This window comes from Mustela lutreola, chromosome 14 (assembly GCF_030435805.1).
Source record: "Mustela lutreola isolate mMusLut2 chromosome 14, mMusLut2.pri, whole genome shotgun sequence".
Classification (NCBI taxonomy): domain Eukaryota; kingdom Metazoa; phylum Chordata; class Mammalia; order Carnivora; family Mustelidae; genus Mustela; species Mustela lutreola.
The window spans coordinates 50541080-50561956 of NC_081303.1; the positions used below are offsets into that span (position 1 = coordinate 50541080).

The following is a 20877-nucleotide window of genomic DNA, read 5'->3' on the forward strand; positions in this document are numbered from 1 at the left end:
GAAAGGAAGAGACTGAAAACATGTCATACGGAAAAGGAGCGGGGACACAAGGGGACACACTGTCCCGACTGAAAGGAAGGGACAGAGATCCACACGCAATGATAAAAAACAATTTTTCCTTGATCTTTGATTTGAACTGTGTTGCTGCTGCTTTGATTCTGGATGGTTTGACTTCCGTCCTCGTGGAGATTTCCCCCGCCCCAATAAAAAAGCAGCTTGTGGAGAGACACCTCAAGTTGTCTCCCTCTCTGGACGCCAGCACAGGTGAAGCCACATGAACTACTGATGATTCCTTGCTGCAGATGGACGAAACCAGCGCTCTTCGGAAACCATGATTACTGAGCATGAACTACTACCGGAGCAAAACACGCCAGGAAAGGAAAACAGAGAAAAACCTCAACCCTCTTACAGCCCAACTTCTTGAGCAAAATGGGGTTATGTTAAGAAGAGGGGGTTTTTCCTCATCTTTCTTCCCTTTCCAAAACCCTGAAAGCTTTCAAGCACTTTCCTTTCTGCCCAGCCTCCGGACACAGCAGGGAAATGCAGGAGGGCATCTGGTGAGAGAGTGAAGTTCAAAAATGGAAGACACAATATGCAACAGAAGTTTCTCTAGGATACCGGCAGCAAAACTTCAGACGAGAATTAGTCACTTGAGGACATGCACGGAGGATGGAAGGCAAATAGGATAGGAAATGTCAGGTCAGAATGATCCTGGGCACAAGAGTTAGAGGAGCAAAACTGGTCTCTTTTCTCCAGCAACATAACTAAGCATTGAAGTGTGAATGAGTCCAAACTCCTGGTGCCGTCTTCACAAATCCTCATTCCTGAGAGCCTATGTGGACTTAAGCTTGAAGGGGAGGGCCGCGTCCTCTTCTTCCATAATTCACTTCTTCATTCAAATATATGAGTCCCTCCTTGCACCTCCTGGGTTGGAGGCAGAGGCCTTTGTTTTAAATTAAAGTCAATCTCAAATGACTGACCACAGTGTCCAGAGGCCACATGATGGCAAAGTGGGGAAGAACGAAGCACTTCAAGCGTCTTCATAACAGTTCTGAGATCGCTCCCCCTGCTAAAGAGAGGAGACACAAAAAGACGTCTTTTAGCATCAACTGGGACCAACAGCGGGCAAGAACAGAAGTACTGACAGATGCTGGGTGATGCCCGACAAGCACACGTGGGCTAAGAACTCCCCCCCCTTTACGTTAAAACCAACTCAACTCTCATTTACTCTTTACTGAAGCAACAAATAATCCATATCCCAAACCCCCATTCTAGCACTTTCCTCGGGACTGCCCCAAGGGGGGGGGGGGGGAGAATTCCACATGTTTTCTAAACTGCTAACCATGCTCCAACGTGCCGATAAATGCTTTACGATCCAAGGAGTGCAACAAGGAGAGGAAAGGAAATTCTAGCGTGCCACGTCTCTTCATCTTTCCTATATTAGCTTCATCAGTCACTAAATAATAATGTGCAACAGGCCCTTTTCCAAGCACCCCTGTGCCTTCGCTGACATTCTCCTCACCTTAGAATCCCAATATGGTGAAATGTTAACGAAACCTACTGCCGGCATTTCTATGCGCCAACGTCTGATCAATAAATAAAATCCTCAAAAGTAAAATCCAATGAACACTTCCCTGATTATTCCATAGAAGCTGTTCAACCTCTGAGGGGACATCCTTAAATGGGCTGCTGTGAAATATTAACTAGGAAGTGTAAGAAGAGAACAAGGTGAAGAAAATCCTCCCAGATGCCATCCGGAATTGGGGGGTGGGGTGGGGTGGGGTGGGAACATGCCACTTGGTAATTATAAAATGAGCAAAAAATAACTGTCCAAGTTATAAAAGAAAAATACCCATTTGTAAACTTTGCTTTTAACCCGACTTTTGAAGTAAAAGTTCAAGCACAGATGAAACTGGTAATAAAAATATATTCCCATTTGTCTGAGGACAGATGAGAAATTAGGAGACACAAACTCTTCTAGATGCTACATTGTTAAAAATCAAATTTAAACTTTATACAGTTCAGTTAGAGAAAAAGTTTCTTCAGCACTTCTTTTTCAGATCTCTCAACATAAAACATAACAACTTCTTGAATTGATTATTTAAAAGAATCCTTGCGGCGGGGGCATCTACTGCACAGGACAGGACACCGTGCCTTGACTGCATTAAGGCTAGTTTGATTGACTATGCCCAGAGGTACCCTGACCAAACTTCTTTTAGCCGTTTAAAAATGAATACACCATTAATGTTTTAAGACTAAATCACAACAGGAAAAGCTGGTTTGATCACAAATCAATAGTATTAATAAAGAGCATTCAAAATGACTAATGAGGTACGTTATACTGATCATCTGAGGTCAGTTAATGTTTCTGTAACATCCTCATTCATGTGGACCAAAAAAAAAGAGGCCTGTTGAGGCATTAGGCAACAAGCCAAAACCACAGCAAGCAGTAATACTATGAGTAGGTAAAATACAGCAACACAAAAGAGCTCCAGGCTGTTTAAAATTTTGCCCCAAGGACCCATAGTATTTTGAGGCAACATAAAGAAAATCTCCAGTTACATAAAATTAAGAAAAACTGGGCTCATGATGAGCAGCTGTTACTGGTACCTCCCGAGGGCCGCCAAAGCCAAGGTGGCCTAAGAAAATGCTGAGTATGAACTCTCAAAAATTACCAAATATTTCCTTAGTCCACCAGTAAGATCACAAAGAATGAGAAAGAATACCTATGAGCTATCTGATTTCAGCAGTTCATAAATTAGTCTTTCAAAGACAGATGTTTAAAAAAAAAAAGAGCAGGAAGAGGTGGGGAAAAACCCTCACTCCCTGCCCAGCACTCAACATGATCAGACTGAGGAGGTGGCTGAGGACTGAGGTGGCGGCCGGCACCAGGAGGGCAGTAGCACGGCCACACGCACAGAAACCCGCATGGTGTCCATGTGCCCCCATGTGCCCCTCTGCTCGCTCTGGCCTTTGCCACCCCCAACAGACACAGGTAGACACCCGTGACTTCATGCCTCCTTTCCAAGAGGCCTTTAGACCTTGTATGTGATGGGCCACAACTCTGTCACACTCGCTGCTGGTGACATTTACCGCCAAGAAGCCCTAGTTCTCAGGCAATGCTTGAGCCCCCATAGGGCAGCATATGCCCTGGTGGTTCTGCTCAATGTCAAGTTTCTGTTCTGAGGACTGTCTTCCAGAGAGAATCTAGTAAGGAAACTTAGGGGAATCACAGAGATGGTGCTGACGACGTTGGTCTGGCCTCTCCGAAGGGTCCCAAGCTCAGGGCTGCCCGCACTAGGCAAGCTTCGCTGAGGGGTCCTCATGCATCAGCCGTGTGTCTTTGTGCACACGGGTCCCCTGAAGGCAGCTAACACGGATGAGCTATTTGACAGGGAAGAATTTTCTGTAACCCAGGTTCCAGAAGGCCAGATTATCTCTGCAGAGGTCTGTGTCTCTCCCAGTCTTCCCACGTAAGCTCCTGCGGCACTGTGTGACAGACGGTGCCCGCTCTGTCAGGGCCCGGGGGGCTTACCCCAGAGCTCCTTCCGTAACCGGTCAACTGCAGATTTTGACGAACCGCTGCCACTGATCTAGGCTGACCAACGGCATAGCCCGTGCCTATAATCCCTTGCAAATGATTTAGCTCTAATGGAAAAGTAGGGCACGGGGGCAGAGGCGGAGGTAGAGGCGAGATCCGCTGAGCCTTGAATGTGCAGACACAACCTTCAGACAGAATTGATTTTTGAAGACGCTTGGACCTCAGGCACTCTGGATCAAGTTTCGTGTCTTTCCCTCTCCCGGAAAACCTACAATGACCGCAGACCGCTTTTTATGGGAAATCTCTGAAGTGAATATAGAACTCAACCGCCAAAGAGGTTTTTTTTTTGTTGTTGTTGTTGTTGTTAAACCTCAGTGGACTTTGCAGGGAAGCATGGCAGGAGAACCAAGTGAAAATCAACAGCCTGGGCCAGCCAGCCTTTGCCTGCTCTGGACCCTCTAGGCCGACCACAGCACCGGGTGAGGTCCCACTTTTGCCCTGAGAATCCCACACAAAAGATAGGAGATTGTCCCGAAAATCAGGTCTGACGGAGTTATGAGACACCCAGAGTCACCACGAGGGACAAGCAGCCTCCGCAAAGCTCCGGCCCACGCTGCAGCCGGTCCCTGACACTGGAGGCAGCCCTGCGGAGGGAAGAAACCATGATGCCCCTGATCTGAGGTTTTTTAAAAATCCTGCCTCTCAGCACTCTCTGGTTTAATCTGGCCACTGCAGTTCTGGAAATTTCCATTCAGGAAAAGGTCAAGGAACAAGGCCAGAGAAGCAAGGAGAAAAATGGGAGGAAGGAAGTGGTTTATGTGGGGAAGCGCGCCCCGCACAGGGTCTCGAGAAGCTGGTGAGATGTCTGCATCCTCTAGGCAGCTGTTCGTGTGTGTATGTGTGTGTGTGATCAAAAGCGGGTACCATCCCCCTGGCCTGGAACCTAGAAGTCTCCTCTAGTTGCTTTAAAGGGTGAAGCAGTTGAAACAGCGCCTCTCACTAAAGCTGGCCAACTCAAGCACCTGATAAAAATACCGCACAAAGAGTCTAGTTTACAGCACTCTGCTCTTCAAGATACAGCTTCTAGCCTTTACTGAGATCAGTACCTCATTTAACCTTGTCAGCAAAGTGAGCAGGAATACCCTTCTAATGGGCCCTAGATCCTGGCAAGCACTCTTGCTAGGAGCTCAAAACACTGACTTCTAAGATTGAAGTGTCTATATTACATACAACTCAAAATTTCACTGCGAACTAATTCAGCATTAGGAGAATTTTAGGAAATAAAGATGGCTGAGTAAACTTCCCCACATTTGATGCTGACTCTCATTTAGACATTTCTGAAGTACAGCTAGGAAACACCACTGCTCTTACACTCTGTGCTCTAAAATCTGACAGCGATTCATGGTAAACCCCTTGGGGAAGGCCAAAGATACTGACTGCATCAACTATAATTAAAAGTCACTATACTAGAACTCTGTATTAAAGGAAGGAAAATGTGAGTTTCCAAAAACTTTTAAATGGTTTATAGGCCATACCCATATTATTAAAAAGCAAATGATTAATTACTCACGGGTTCTGAAGAAGCTAGGAGACTATGTCTTACGATATTTCAATTAATTCAGTACGTTTGGTCACATCTTATTTATTTACTGATCTTTATTTTAAGTGGGCCTCATGCCCAGCATGGAGCCCAAGGCAGGGCTTGAACTTACGACCCTGGATCAAGACCTGAGCTGAGATCAAGTCGGATGCTTAACTGACTGAGCCACCGGGCGTCCCTGTGGCCACATTTTGAATCACCCTGAAGCATTTCAGCTCTCTTTAAGCCAGAGGAATCTATTTCAATTTAAACTACACTTTTCTGTACTGGCATCTGCTTGTACAAAAAAAGGTTATAAAGGGATCTTCTTCTTCTTCTTCTTTTTTTTTTTTTTTGGACATTAATCTATTACTGACCTGCAATCTTTATTGGCAATAGCCATGTAACTCTTCCCAGCTATTTAAAAATATACGGAGAGCCTTAAGTGGACTCAGTGTGGAGGTGCGGACTGGTTATCAGTGGAACACCGTAAATACTGGTGTTGAAACACGCTGGTGCTCTGTGCCATGTGCTGGCCGTGAACACCTGAAGTCTGCATCTAGCACATGTGAGATAGAATTACTCAGAGTGAGTCACTGAGTCGGCTTAGCTTCCCGACAGAAGGGAATTCATGTTCACACGATTAACTGACTGCGGGTGGACCTCAAACAAGGAACTATCGCCCGTTCTAGTCATGTGTCCCATCAGCACACCGGGGGGGTCACACCCTGAAGCTGAAAATTTTAAAGCAAGAGGAAAAAAACCAAAGTACAACTGCTGGTAGCTGATCAGTCCTGTCCCGGAGTCTACTGAGCTAGCCACGGGAAACCGAGAGCACTGTTTTCACTAAAGCAGGGCTCGTACACAGAACAACATTTTCCAAAGGCCGGCGATGTCGGAAAAGAAATGGACTCCACTTGATTACTATTTTCCAAACAAGAGACCATCTAGCCTACATTCACAAGTATTTGACGGGAAATTAAAATTGTTCTCCGTCCCCCTCAATCATGTAAAAGTGACAGATCTCTGAAAGTTTCAAAGGCGCAGGTGTTAAGAAGCTACATGGCTATTTTAACTGCTGTCTTTTTGGTAATAATCTCCTATTTGGAAAAACATTCCACCTTCTTCCTTAACATGATGGTACTACTGACAAGTTTTTGTTACTGCTTCTAGGCAACGGAGAAAGAGCCACCACCTCTGGGATTTGACCAGTTTAAAGAAAGACAAAATGGGCGTCTTCCCTACAAAAATATTCATACAGTATCTGTGTGCAGTACAAAGGAATACAGACTCCCAGAAACTTACTGATGACCCAAGATTAAGAGCCACTGAATTAAGCCCAATCTGTTTAGCCTACCCTCGGTGTCAGCCTAACACTCTGCGAAGTCAACCAGCGGGAAAAGGAGGGAAGGAAGGAAAGGCTGCGGCTAAACGGAGTCGGGGCTGGACAAAGCAAGGCCGCGCAGCAAGCCAGACAGCACTCCCAGTGTGTCCTTACCTGCCAACGGCTGGCTGAGCTCCGCCTGCACTTTACCCTTCGCTGATCCTTCCAGAGGTAAACCTCTGTCCCCTTTGTAGAGTTTCGGTTTAAATGGAGAATCTTTCTCTTTACCTTTTGATCCTTTAGGCCGGCCTGCTTGCTTCTTCTTGGATTTGCCATCCCCCTTCACACCCAGTAGTGGATGGACTTCTGTAAAAGGACAGAGAGGCACGGGAAGGGATCCACACGCCGCCCATCCCAGCACCCCACCCAGGCATAGGGAGCGAAGGATGGCGCCCTCCTGTCCCAGACTCCTTGAAACTCGGAGAGACGTGCACACTTAACTAATCACAAAACCATGAAAGAGTGGCTGCTGAATAAGAAATGGTCACTTGGCCAAAGGGCACATGTGGCCTCCATGGCCTGTCCCAGCAGCTTTAACCAAAAAGGCAGCTGAGAGACACAGGGACAAGGGGTCACACTGAGCCAGACCAGGAACACGCACGCTCACTGGCAGGCAAGAACAGAAAGGGAGGTGGGCCTCGGATCCAGGCCAACCAGGGCGACAGTCCTGACTCTTCCACTTCCCAAGACCTTAGGCAAGCCACCTGACCTCTCCCAGCCTAAATTTTCTCCTTTGTAAAGCAGAGACAGTGAAACAGCCTGCGGAGTGGATGTAACACTCAGCAGTGACACACACGCAGCAGCGCCTGAAACTGGCAGGTGCGCCAGCAGCCATCGGGGAAACAAGGAGCTGTGTAATGAACAGGCTGCGGCCAGCAAAGAGACAGAGGAGGATGGTCAGTGGCAAACACACACACACACACACACACACACACCCCAACCTACCCCAAGAGGTGAGAATAAAAGCTTCTGGAGACAGAATGTAAAGGCAGGGAGGAAGAAAGGAGAGATTATCCAGGTCTGACCAGTACTTTACCACCCAATAATACCACTCTACAGAAAAGAAAAGACGGTGTAATGAAACAAACTCTGAGCCAGAGGTCAGAAAATGTCATGCTGTCATTTAACCAAATACCAGAAGGCACAATGTCTCCATTTTAAAGGAGAAGTGAAAGCAGATGAAATCATTACAAAGTTGTAAGGAGTTACTTAAAAAAAACAAAAAACAAAAAACAAAAAAAAAACTCCAGGGAAATTTCCTTCGAGGTTAAAATCACTCCAATGAGAAATTACGACTGTGCTGGAGAGTAAGAAGTGATGTCTACCAGGGAACACAGGGAGAAGACGCAGCCCTTACCATCATTAGGTACTCCTTGAAGTTCTATATTGGTTGTTTTGGGTTTCTTCTTCGGTGGCTGGGACCCGTCTGCTGAAGACTGCCTCTTCTTCTCTGAACTAGCCCCTTCATCCATCAGGGAGGTTTGGACCGCATCCGGTGGGGGGCCGTAAGGATTTTCTTCTGGATCTTCTACCTCAGGGGCAATGGGTAAATATAATAGAGCCTTTGAATCTTCCAGCTCTTCATCACTATTGGGAACAGGATCAGGCAAGGGATTGGAAAAAAGAGGAGACAGTTGCTTAAACCATGAACCCTTCCTCTAGGGCAGAATCACCTAGATTAACCATAAGCAACAGGTATGGATCTAGAATTTTAAGAAAGCCAAGATGAGTAAAAGAAAATCATACAACATGAATAACAAAATCAGTAGCAAAAATAAATGGTATTATAAATGAATTATCTCAGTTCTTCAGATTTTCTTTCAGGGGAAAAGGGAAGGGATTTCATGTACACCAAAGGAGTTCTCACTTGGAACTAACTTACGGAGGACAGACAGACGGGCTAGGCGCGAGCCATACACCAGGGCCCGAAGGGGAGAGGGAGGAGCGCCCTGAGGCCTTGCCTGCAGAGGCGGCTCACCTGCTACAGAAGGCAGCAATCGGGTCCACACTGGTGACATCGACCTCCTCGTCCTCAGCAGCGTCAGCCCCTGCAGGAGAGAAACGGCACAGGTGTGAGAAGGAAGAAAACACCTTCTTCCTTGCAGCTTAATGGTTTCTGTAAACTAAAATTCAAGAGAAACAAAGGAGGAAAGCCAACAGTTGGTTTTTACTCTATCATTCAACAAGTGGGTGTCGAACTGCCAACCCTATGCTGGGCACTGGGGATACGGCAATAACCAAGAAAGCCACACACAGTCCGTCAGCAGAAACCTAACCAGGGGGGCACGTGGGTGGCTCAGTGGGTTAAAGCCTCTGCTTTCGGCTCAGGTCATGATCCCAGAGTCCTGGGATCGAGCCCCACATCAGGCTCTCTGCTCAGCGGCGAGCCTGCTTCCCCCCTCTCACTCTGCCTGCCTCTCTGCCTACTTGTGATCTCTGTCAAATTCAAAAAAAAAAAAGAAAAGAAAAGAAAAGAAAGAAACCTAACCAGGGAGACAGATAAACAGATAATTTCAATTTGATATAGTAAGTGTGATGTGCTAGGGAGGTGAGAAGGAGGAACAACTTATGTGAGTTTGGAAAAGCTTCACACAACATAATCCAGCAGCATCAACACAATCCAGAACATGCCGCCTCCCTGGTGACCTTCCTAAAACATGGCAGTGGTTGGGGGGTAGAGATGCACATGTATTACACAAGTAAGAACCAGCACTTCCAAGCTGGAAGAACCAACCCCAATCCCAATTCCCGGATTCCTGGCACCATCAAATGGTCCAGCAGGCTATGACCCGTGGCATTAATTACTTAGTGAGTAATTAACTTACAACCAGGAATACTAAGCATTTGAACACAAGAACCCCTATTAGATATAAAGCCCTGTGTTAGACAACCATGGGGATTAAAAAGTCAAACCTCACCCAGGGGTGCCTGGGTGGCTCAGTGGGTTAAAGCCTCTGCCTTCGGCTAAGGTCATGATCCCAGGGTCCTGGGATCGAGCCTGGCATCGGGCTCTCTGCTCAGCGGGGAGCCTGCTTCCTCCTCTCTCTCTGCCTGTTGTCTCTGCCTACTTGTGATCTCTGTCAAATAAATAAAAAGTCAAATCTCTATTCTAAAGGAGCTTCCTACCTAGTTCAGAAATTGAGATAAAAATAATGAGGGACGCCTGGCTGGGTCAGTCAGTAGAGTAGGCGACTCCTGCTCTTGGGGTTGTGAGTTCAAGCCCTGCATTAGGCACAGAGTTTACTTAAAAAGCAAACAAACATTGATCACTATCAAAATCCTAATCAAATATAACATCTGAACGCTTACCTTGGTCTAGGCCCTACCCTGGTGCCTTACACGAATTCTCTTATTCCCCCCAACCCTAGAAGGCAGATTTATTATTACCACTATTTTACAGATGAGGAAACTCAGGTTTAGAGAGTAATAAGCAATTTTCCCCAGGCAGTCAAACTCCAGAACTCGTGCTATTTACCTTCCTCTTCCTGCCGTGGGGGTGACAGTATCTAACACAGACTGAGCACCCGGCTCGTGCAAGTGATCATGTGATCACGTGATCGTCCTTAATTCACCAGGAAACACAATGAAATGGCAAGAGAGCTGCTGAACCCTGGCAAAAAAGCTCACTGAAGCCCTCTGCTGGTGCAAGCCACAAGGAGACTCTCAGAGCACTGGCAAAACTGTGGAAGCGTGAAGAAAGAGAGACTGCAGTCGAGAAATTTTACCTGTCTGCTCAGGCTCACTCTTATCTTCATCTTCAATATCAAACTCAGATTCCCTTTCCTCATATTCCACATTTTCATCCAACTCCTTGAAGTCTGGGGCAAAGGCACTCCAGTTTTCCTACGCCGCAAACAGAAAACACTACTTAACCGTGTGACCACGCAGGGATCCGCGAGCTCGACATTACTGACAGGAACGAAAGATCGGAGCACACGCGAGACTCAGAACTCGGGAGAATGAATCTGGCAGGTAAGAAAAATGAGGTATCTCTAGGTTTTACTGTCTTAAGGTATTTAGATCTTAAACTTTCCAAGTTCTTAAACCACAGTTCTTTCATGAGAAGTGCCATCTTTAATCTTCTCAAGATGTAATTATCAGGTAGAACGCTACATTTTCTTAGGAGTATAAGGATTACAAACATAATAAAAGTTGTTCAAAATAAAACCATGATATAAAACAGAAACTAACAAAGTTGAAAGTAAGAAAAGCAAAAGAAAACTCACTCTCAGGTAACAGAGGAATGTAACAGAAAGTATACCAGACTTTCTCCCTGAAGACAGAGGTAGTAAATCAGCTTTGGACCAAAACCTTCCTATCAAAATAAAGCAAAACTGAACCGATTTAATTAGGTTACAAGAATCACATGCAAAAGAAATTAAATAGGTCGTTTTTAGCTTACAACCTATAAGGATCTGTGATAGAAAGGAAGGATATCTAGCTTCAAAGCAACTGAAGCAGAAAAAATACTTACTACTTGGTTTTGTGCCCAGATAGATACCACTCCACTTGAAATGGATGCTATGATGGGTCGAACAGGATGCCACTAAATTGAAGGAAAGAAAGGAAAATTGGCTCTAAGAACGGGTCCGAGATGGTCTGTTACACATCAGTAACAAGAGCAAGCTCCAGTCCTACTCACAGCCACATCCAAGAGGAGCTCTCCTCTTGTCCCGTGGAGGATCTTCACCAGGTTGCCAATGCTTTTCTCCCAGATGTACAAGGCATGCTGCCGGGCCGAGCCAGCCACTATGTACTCTCCATCCCCAGAGAAACAACATTTCTTCCATGGGGTCCTGAAGGACAAAGAAAGCACCCAAGGAGAACCGGAAGCGGAGCTCAGGTCATGTAAATGCCCCATATTCTTCTAGGTGACCATACACACCTATTTACCAAGTCCTGCAACTTCTGCATGGGCTCGGGCTCTCCATCTCTTCCACAAGTTAAGATTTCTCTGCCATCATAAACTCGGATTATCCGATCTGCTGTGTTAATTAAAAAGCAACTAGAGAAAGGATAAAAACATCAACACAGGAAGTCAGAAATCCATTTCTGTGAACGTTTTCTGTTCCTACCTGTTAGAACAGTACCACAGAAAAACGACTCCAGTGAGAGGAGACTCCGTGATAGGCTGGAACACTTATATATTTACTTGCCACCTTCCAAAGCGAAAGAGAATTTGAAGTGAAGTTATGTTGTATGCTTTCTGTGTACCCCTGAACCCTATGTGCACAAACTGATCTTCAGAAATTTTTTAAAAATCTTGAGTATTTGATTAAAATCCAAGACCTCTAAACCAAAACCAGCTTGCTAGATTCACAAGGTCGTACTTACACATACAATGAATGCTTCATTTCTCTGGCCTATCTTATACATAATACAATTTTCCTAATGAGCTGATAAACTGTCATTTTAAAATGTTAACTTCTGAGGGGCCTGGGTGGCTCAGTGGGTTAAAGCCTCTGTCTTCAGCTTGGGTCATGGTCCCGGGCTCCTGGGATCAAACCCCGCATTGGGCTCTCTGCTCAGTGGGGAGCCTGCTTCCCCCTCCTCTCTGCCTATCTGCCTGCCTGTGATCTCTGTCGAATAAATAAATAAAATCTTTTTAAAAAAATAAATAAATAAGATGTTCAACTTTTTACTATAATGACATTGGAAATCTCCCTAAAAAAATAAATGATTTCAATATTTTCCTACGGAAGTCACTAAGCTTTCCTGAATTCAAAAAAATTTTGAACATGAATGTCCAAAGTAGAGGCTGCCCCTATAGGAGACAGGACTGTCACCTCTCTTCCTGATGCTGACAACCTAACTCATTTCTTTTGACATATCTACTTCTAGCTGGGTAATCAAACTTACCCGGAAAACATCTGAAACTAAAAGGGTAAATAGTTTAATGTAAATAGACTGTATGTTCAATTATGGTGAGAATTCTGCAACATCACTTCGGGTTATAAAAACAGCTGATCTTTACCCAGAGTGTACCGTGTGGCAGGCATTATAGCTCTAAGCATTTACACCCAGATATCTTTCCTACAAAGGGACGGCCTGCTTGTCTCCAGAAAAAGAGGATGTGACTGCCAACTCAGTGCAATAAATTTTATGAACGTGAAAAACCAGATACTGACAGTTTCTAGTTATTTTTAAAGTAAACTTTCTTAAAGATTTAGGTATCATATACACAAAAACTGTGAATCTCAATGTATTTTTGCATTCTACTCACTTTTAAAACTGTCCCTAAAAAGACAAGGTCTCACCTCCCCTTCCGGGCAAACTCTATGGACTTAATCGCTGTGGTATTGCTTGTTCCAGTTGTTACTCTGAAGGAAGCAACAAGATCCTGAGAATCTGTTTTTAGGACCAAAATCTAAAGTTCAAAGGAAAAAAAAATGTTAAGCATTTTGATAACTTACAGTTATTAGATCTGGCTTCCGTTTCTGAGACTGAGTAAAAATATAAACACCTCGTGTATTCAACCTGATGAACTGATACTGCCTTTTAACTCTTCAAACCATGTCTTAATATGTTCTTAAAATACAACGTTTAGTGTTAAAGACAAATACTGTATGAGTCCACTTACATAAGGTACCTAGGGGAGCCAAATTCATAGATCTAGAAAGTAGAGTGATGGTTGCCAGGGGCTGGGGAAGGAACAAGGAATAGGTTTCTGCTTAGTAAGTACCGGGTTTCAGTTTTATAAGATGAAAAAAATTTTTGGAGATAAGTGGTGGTGATGGGTACACAATAATGTGAATGTAGTTAATACCACAAAACTACACACTTAAGAATGGTTAAGATGGTAAATTTTATGTTGTATTTTACCACCATTTCAAAAAATGGCCACTTTCTAAGGCAGCCATGAAATTATAATAGCCTATATACCCCAATCACCAAAAACAAAAAACAACAACAAAAAACCCAAAACAAGCCTATACAAACTCTAAGCTTAAAAGGGACCTTAAAGAGGCGCCTGCATGGCTCAGTCATCTGAGCATCAGACTCTTGGTTTCGGCTCAGTCTGGGTCTCAGGGTCAGGAGATCAGGTCCCACACTCAGCAGAGAATCTGCTTCTCTCCCTTACCAAGTCCCTCTGCCCCTCCCCTCTGCTCATGCACATGGGTGTGCACCAAGCTCGAATCTTTAAAAACAAACAAACAAACAAAAACCCAAAATAAAACAGGGACCTTAAAAGCCCAGCTAACTTCTTACTCCACAAAACTATAGGTTAAGCTGGCCTGAATTATACAGTATTTACAGAACTATTAAGACATTTTCATCAAATGTGTTCCATTTTATAATATGGCTTTTAAATTTTATAAATAAGTCACAGCCCTTCGTTCTTAGCAAAAAGGCCCTTCTACCCTTTCTAGCCCAAGAAGTCTCTGATCGCTCTAAATCAACACAACAGGAATTATCTCGAAGGCGTGAGATAAAAGCAGGCCACAGTTGCCAAAAGGAGGAGACATGCTTAGTCCAGGGATAAAAAATATTTCAAAGGAAGCAGAACAAGTCAACATGAAGTAAACCAGTGCACAGGACGAATGATGCTTATTTCACTAGCTTCCAGGCTTACCTTGCCTTTTGCATTTCCCGTATAGATATATTCCCCTCGCCTATCAAAAGATGCAACCACGTTCAAATCGGAGTCATCGTCTACCGGCAGAACAACATGCTTGGAATCTGAAAGGGTCAACATGACAGGAGCAGATTTCATGGGACACACGAGAACCTTGTTCCTGTTTAAAAATATGAACAGTACATTGGCTGTTGCTTTGGTATCAGAAGGCTGATTCTCCTGCCCTCTTCCCTGAGCCCTGTCACTACTTCCATCAACTCTCCCAGCTCAAGCAAATTTAAAAGAGTGAAAAAGCCTGAAGTCTAAATGTCTAATAACAGGGAAATGACTGAACATAGCTGTTGGGATCCTAGTTTGACAAAATAAAATGCAGTCATTAAAAATAAATATGAAGTAGCAGCAAACTAGAAGAAGAAATATGAATGCAATAAAAAGGCAAAATGCTAATGAAAACTGTGTAATATACATAATTTATGTACATCTCATCTGCACAGAATGTGCTTTGTGAGCTATATACAGCACTAGATCACAAGCATTATACTTAGAAAGAACTTGACTACTAAAGAACCAAGAGAAATGAAGACAGTTACGTCTGGATAATGGAATGGTGGGTAACTCTTTTTCTTAAATGTAGTTTTAAACGTAGTTTCATTTTTTAAAAAAAGTAGTTTTAATATTCAAACTATTTCCCTCTCAAGAAATTCAAATAACCAGGGGAGGATGGAGGATAAGGGGCGGGCGGGCGTGCATCTATGTGTGTGTGTGTGTGTCTGTGTCTGTGTCTGTGTGTCTGTGTGTATATAAAGCTCCAGGTCAAGGACCAGTTAACTATTCTTCTTCCTACCTCTGCCCACTTCCAAAGCCTGAACACTGCCTGGTTTTTAAATTATATGATACAGTAACAGTCTCCTTAAAAACTATGCAGTGGAGCCAACTTAGACAGAAACATCGTTTTATGCAGATGATGTGAAGAGATGTGTGCTCTTGCCTCCTAGAGCCCCCCACTGCAACTGTCATAAGCCTCGAGCTAGTCCACAGAGAATGAGACCCTGCCCCAGGGGGAGCCGTGCAGATGAAACATACTGATCTCGCGGATGGTACTGGACTTTCAGGATGGGTGAGGGGAACCGAAACCTCTGGTCGCAGTCGCCAGAAAGAACGTCCCACTGCGACACTATGTTGTCCGTGGAAGCGCTCACGAGCTTATGGCCGTCTCGACTCCAGCTAGGAGAAAAAGGGGGTAGTTAGCACACATCGTAAGTTCAGGTACACTGTACCAACTCTTAAGGATAAAAATACACGCGTCACATCCTGCCCTAGCTGTAGGAGCCAACAGTAATTCTTTCTTTTTATATTTACTCAAATCCACAAACTTTCCCAACAAAACAATGACTAATGTCTTCATGACATTTTTGTATGGAGTAACAAATGCTTGTTAACAGTTCAAGACAACAGTAACAAGTGGCTCCAGGAAATAAAAGACTCAAACTTTTAAGAGTCTACAGTCTGCTTGCCCTTAAATGCTGAGGTAACAAGTATTTCGGGGGTCGGGGGTGAGGGAGCACCTGAGCTTTCTGAATCTGTCCCAGAAACGGCACCACCACAGCGTACACAAAACAACAGAAGGAAGTATCTGTTACTTAAAATAACTAAGAAAGGATTTAATTCCTCCTGCTAAGTATAGCTAAACACCCTGAACATTATACATAAAACAAACACAAAAAGACTGGGGGCGCCTGGGTGGCTCAGTCGGTTAAATATCTGCCTTCAGTTCAGGGTGCTGGGATCGAGCTCTCCGTCAGGCTCTCTCCCTCTGTCACTGCTCCTGCTTGTGCTCTCTCAAATAAACAAAATCTTTATTAAAAAAAAAAAAAAAAAAAAAAGGACCCTGAAGGGCAGAGGAAAGATTGACTGGCTAGAGACTACAGGATATGAGGAATGACACATTAGAAAGTTCCTTGGACTCTCTCTCTACCTGCCTCTCTGCCCTCTCTGCCCACTTGTGATCTCTCTCTCTTGGTCAAATAAATAAAATCTTTAAAAAAAAAAAAAAAAAGTTCCTTGGATTCTCTTTTTTGCCTTACATATATCCCAGACTGAGTGATGGAGAAACCAACAGCCCAACCATACCAACAGGCTCACACAAATAAGGCCTCAAGGAGAGCCTGCTTTCATTAACCAAAGGACCAGCAAAGGACGGCACAGAGAGACACAAAACTTCTAGGAGATAATGACTCGACTCCAGCAACCACTGTGCAAAAAACTGCAGCCCCACTTCCATCCCAGTCAACAGAATCTAAACAGAATCTAGACCTCCACTCTTTCCTAGTCATAGCAAGGCACCCTTCTCCACTAACTGCACTGGTCCCAGAGAAACCTCAGCAGGCAGCCAGATTTCCATACCCACCAGCCTAGAACGAGGGGTCCCACAGCAGTGGAGGCCACTGGAGAACAGGAAGAAGGTACTCCTATTCCTCCCAGCCAGCATGGTTCAGACCAGGAGGCCAGGGGGGAACCTCCACTTCCATCCCCACCTAGCACAGTGAAGCCAAAAAGCTTGGACATCTAACCCACCTAGCAATTAACAAGACATCACCCTTTCTTCTCTGCTGGTACAGTGTCAAAGGAGGCCAGTTAAAACACAAGATTTAAGTACGCCCTAGTCTTACAACACAATACCCAAAACGCCCAAGCTTCAATTGAAAATGACTATTAATCCATGAACAACAACAAAAATCTCAACCTGAATGAGATAAGACAATCAACAGATACTAACAGTGACATAATACAGATGTTAGAATTATCTGACAAGGATTTTAATGCAGCCATCATAAATGTGTTTCAGTAAGTAATTACGAACATGCTTGAAATAAATGAAAACAAAACAAAGTATCAGCAAAGAAATAAAAGATGTAGGGAAGACCTGAATTTTAGAAATGAAACACAAACTGAAATAAGTAATCCTATAGATGGGTTCAGGAGCCAATGGAGAAGGAAAGAATCCGTGAACTGGAAAAGAGAGTCAATCTGAGTAAGAGAAAAAACAGACCAAAAAAAAAAAAAAAGAGCAGAACCTCAGGGACTTGTGGGACTGTAATAAAAGATCTACGATCCACGTCACCAGAGTCCTAGAAGAGAAGAAAGAATGCGGCTTTCAGGTACTGAAGGAATAAGGCCTGAAATTTTCCCAAATCTGGCAAAAGACAGAAAACCTACAGATTCAAGAAGCTGAGCAAACTTCCAACAGGGTGAGTCCAAGATACAGAGACAAACCTCTGAAGCCTAAAGACAAAGAAAGAGGAAGGACATGTTGCCTATGGAAGCAAGTCACGTGCAGATTTCCCACCAGAAAGCATGGAAGGAAGGGGTGCCCTCTTCCCGTGCTGAGAGAAAAAGAGCTGCCAACCCAAATTCTATTGTCAGCAAAAATATCCTGCAGGAGCAAAAAGGAAAGTCAAGACCTTTGGCCAGATCTACCCTAAAAGGATGAGTCAAGGAAGTTTTCTAAATGGAAAGGAAATGATAAAAGAAGGAATCTTAGAACATGAGGGAAAAAGACTATGAAAAGACTAAAAATATAGGTAAATAAGGTCAATTTTTTTCGTTCTAGTTTTGACATATGAACCAAAAATTGTAACACTGTCTTATGTGGGTCTCAACATATTCAGAGGAAATATTTACAAAGGAGGGTAAACAGAAATAGAAATTTTACCATTTTACCATTTCTACACTTCACTTGAACTGGTAAAATGTCAACACCAGTAGGCTGTAATAAGTTAGGTGTACACAATGTGGTATCTAGTAACCACTGAAAAGTTACACAAGTACCCTCAAAAATATTATACAGTTCCCTCTTATTCATGGGGGATTCAAGACCCCCCAATGGACGCCTGAGGCCACCAACAGTAACAAACACCACATAGACTGTGTTTTCAGGTAAGTAACATACCTATGAGAAAGTTTCATTTATAAGTTTGGCACAATAAGACAATCAAAGTTGTCTGTGGTCTCTCTCCCTCAAATTCTCTTCCTGTGCACCCTCCTGTGTGGTGTGGGATAACGGAGTGCCCATGTGAGGACATGTAGCACAGGGAACGACACAGGCACCGTGATGCAGCCTTAGGCCACTACTGCCCTTCTGACATGTCAGAATCATCAGTTGCCTAACTGTGGCTGATCACAGGTAACTGAAACCACGGAAAGGGAAACCACAGATAAGGGGGACTGCTGCAGATAAAATGGAATTCTGAAAAATGTTCAAGAAACCCAAAGGAAGGCAGGGGAAAAGTGAGAAACAGAAGGGACAAAATAAATAAATTTTTATAAAAATGAAAAAGAAAAAGAAACATAAGGGACAGAGAAACCCAAAACCAGTATTTATTTACCCCAATTTTACAATGAAGAGGAGTTGCGGCCGAGGAACTCGGCTGTCAGTGTATCTCCGTGGTTAAGGATGCAGGCTCAAGAGTTAGGCTTATGCTGAAACCTGGACATTACCACCTTGTAGCTATGCGATCCTGGGCAAGTTATAGACCGTTCTGAGCTTTCATTTCCTCGCCTATAACACGGGAGCAATAATATTATCTACCCAGCAGAAGACTGTTGACAGAGTTAAGATCAGTATATATAAAATTTCTATCCCAATACCTGGCACATAATGACGATTCAAAAAACATTAACAATTATTTGTATCAGAGACAAGATGAACGTTTGCCCAGACCTGGGACTCAAGGGCCAGAGAAAGGCAGGGGTAAAATAAGGAAGTGACTATAAAGGGATCAAGTTCAAGTCTGCATACCAAAGGACTCTGGTGCCTCTCTCCCACCAGCTCTAGAACACCTGCAGTCATGCTTAATTCTCAGAAAGGCAAACAGAAAGAAGATCCTTCTAGAGAATGCGAACGTAAAAAAAAAAAAAAGAGGCCTGAAGATGCCCTTCTTTTTTTTTTTAAGAGTATTTGTCAGAGAGAGAGAGAAAGCGCAAGCGAGCACTGGAGCGCACACACAAGCAGGGGGATGGGCAGGCAGAGGAGGAAGCGGACTCCCTGCTGAGTTGCAAGCTGGAGCTGGGACTCTATCCCAGGACCCTGGGATCACGACCTGAGCCAAAGGCAGATGTTTAACAGACTGAGCCACCCAGATGTCCCTGAAGATGCCCTTCTGTTAGGATTCACAACAAGAAAGCCAGTGACACACCCATTTCAGTGAATGATAGGAGGGTAAGAGAGTGGGCTAAAACTTGCAGGCAGTATAGCAGGATGTCCATGGATAATTTCTGAAATCAACAAACCAAGAAAAAGTAACATATACATATTATCTAGAAATATGAAGATAAATACCAGAAAAAAAACATCAAAAAACGAAAGCACACAGGGAACCAGACCATACTGGGACTGAGGAGAAAAAAGGGACAGCTTTCCTTGCTTCTTGTAAGTCTTACAGTACAACCTGACTACAGGACAGAACGTTAGTTATCACTCCATTTTCTTAAAAGATTTTATTTATTTAGGGGTACCTGGGTGGCTTAGTCATTACGTGTCTACCTTCGGCTCAAGTCGCAATGCTGGGATCCTGGGATGGAGCCCCACATCGGGCTCCCTGCTCAGTGGGAAGCCTGCTTCTCCCTCTCCCACTCCCCCTGCTTGTGTCCCCTCTCTGCTCTATCATAAATAAATTCCTTAAAAAAATTTTTGAGAACAAGGAAGAAAGTGAGAGAGAGAGAGAACATGAGCAAGGGGGAGGGGCATAGGAAGAGTGGGAGAGGGAGATGCAGACATCCTGCCAAACAGGGAGCCCAGTGTGGTGCTCCATCCCAGGGTACTGGGACTGTGACCCAAGCTGAAGGCAGACGCGCAACCAACTTAGCCACCCAGGCCCCCCATTTTTTCTTTAAATCCTTTTGTATTATAATACCCTTTTCTCTTTTTCCCACCGTAAGCCTGTATTTCTGTTAAAATAGAAAGGACTCTAATTTTGAAAATGAAATTATAAACAAGTGAAAACTAAGAGGGGCTCTCCCACTGAAAAACATAATAATAATATAGCCAACAATTCCAAACTCTATAAGCAGGTACAAAATTAGAAGCCTGGGGAAAAACACAAACACAAAACCCAGAAGCTAGGAGTATGGAGTAAAATGGCATTCAAGGTTCATGAATCACAGCACTTACCGTCTCGCAGTAAAGATACTCACAGAACAAATATTTGCAATAAAATAATAGGAGACACACAGCCATGATCTCAAACTTAAACCACTTCCCCCTAAATTCTACATTAGTATCTTTATCTAAGCCAGAAGTCTGAGGATCATCCTAACTTTGCCACTTGGCTCAGACTCATCTGACTACGACCAGGACTCGAACTTCTGTCCTCTCCTCTATCAGTCATAGTCGTGGGGCTGCTGAGCTCATCATCTCTAGCCGAGATCTCTGTGCTTCCCTTATCTTCATTCTCTGTCTCCTTCAATCTCTTTAACATTTTTTCTTAAATAAAAAGCTCATCATACCACTTTTCTTCCCTATGATGTCTTAATGGATTCATAGTTACCTACAAGATGAAGTTCAAATTCATACTATGGTACACAATATCCTCCATGAGGATCTCCGCTTACTGGCTCTTGCCCCCATCACATCTCCCACGCCACAATCCAGCTATCTTGAAGCACCTGCAGTTCCCCATTTCTCGTGCTTGTTTGAAGCTAATGGACCTTTGCCTGGGCAACGTCCTTTGCTTGGAATACAACTGGCAAACACCTATAACTTACAAGTTTGAGGTTAGATATTATCTTGCCTAGAAGCC

General features: G+C 43.9%; 1 protein-coding gene across 2 annotated transcripts in view; it reads right to left on the minus strand.

The window, feature by feature from the left end:
- Positions 1 to 72: 72 nt before the first annotated feature.
- The window catches only part of RBBP5 (RB binding protein 5, histone lysine methyltransferase complex subunit), a 36636-nt gene continuing 15831 nt past the window's right edge, over positions 73 to 20877 (minus strand). The window contains exons 4-14 of one of the 2 annotated variants that reach the window (XM_059145566.1): positions 15164 to 15304; positions 14078 to 14240; positions 12762 to 12871; positions 11390 to 11509; positions 11147 to 11300; positions 10979 to 11050; positions 10230 to 10347; positions 8483 to 8552; positions 7862 to 8091; positions 6733 to 6810; positions 73 to 1069 (exon numbers count right to left, since the gene is read on the minus strand). In XM_059145566.1, the coding sequence (XP_059001549.1) occupies positions 1041 to 1069; positions 6733 to 6810; positions 7862 to 8091; positions 8483 to 8552; positions 10230 to 10347; positions 10979 to 11050; positions 11147 to 11300; positions 11390 to 11509; positions 12762 to 12871; positions 14078 to 14240; positions 15164 to 15304 (1285 nt within the window). In that variant the 3' untranslated portion in view covers positions 73 to 1040. Of the gene's footprint in view, positions 1070 to 6618; positions 6811 to 7861; positions 8092 to 8482; positions 8553 to 10229; positions 10348 to 10978; positions 11051 to 11146; positions 11301 to 11389; positions 11510 to 12761; positions 12872 to 14077; positions 14241 to 15163; positions 15305 to 20877 lie in introns of both variants that reach the window. The other variant, XM_059145565.1, reaches the window with a different exon arrangement.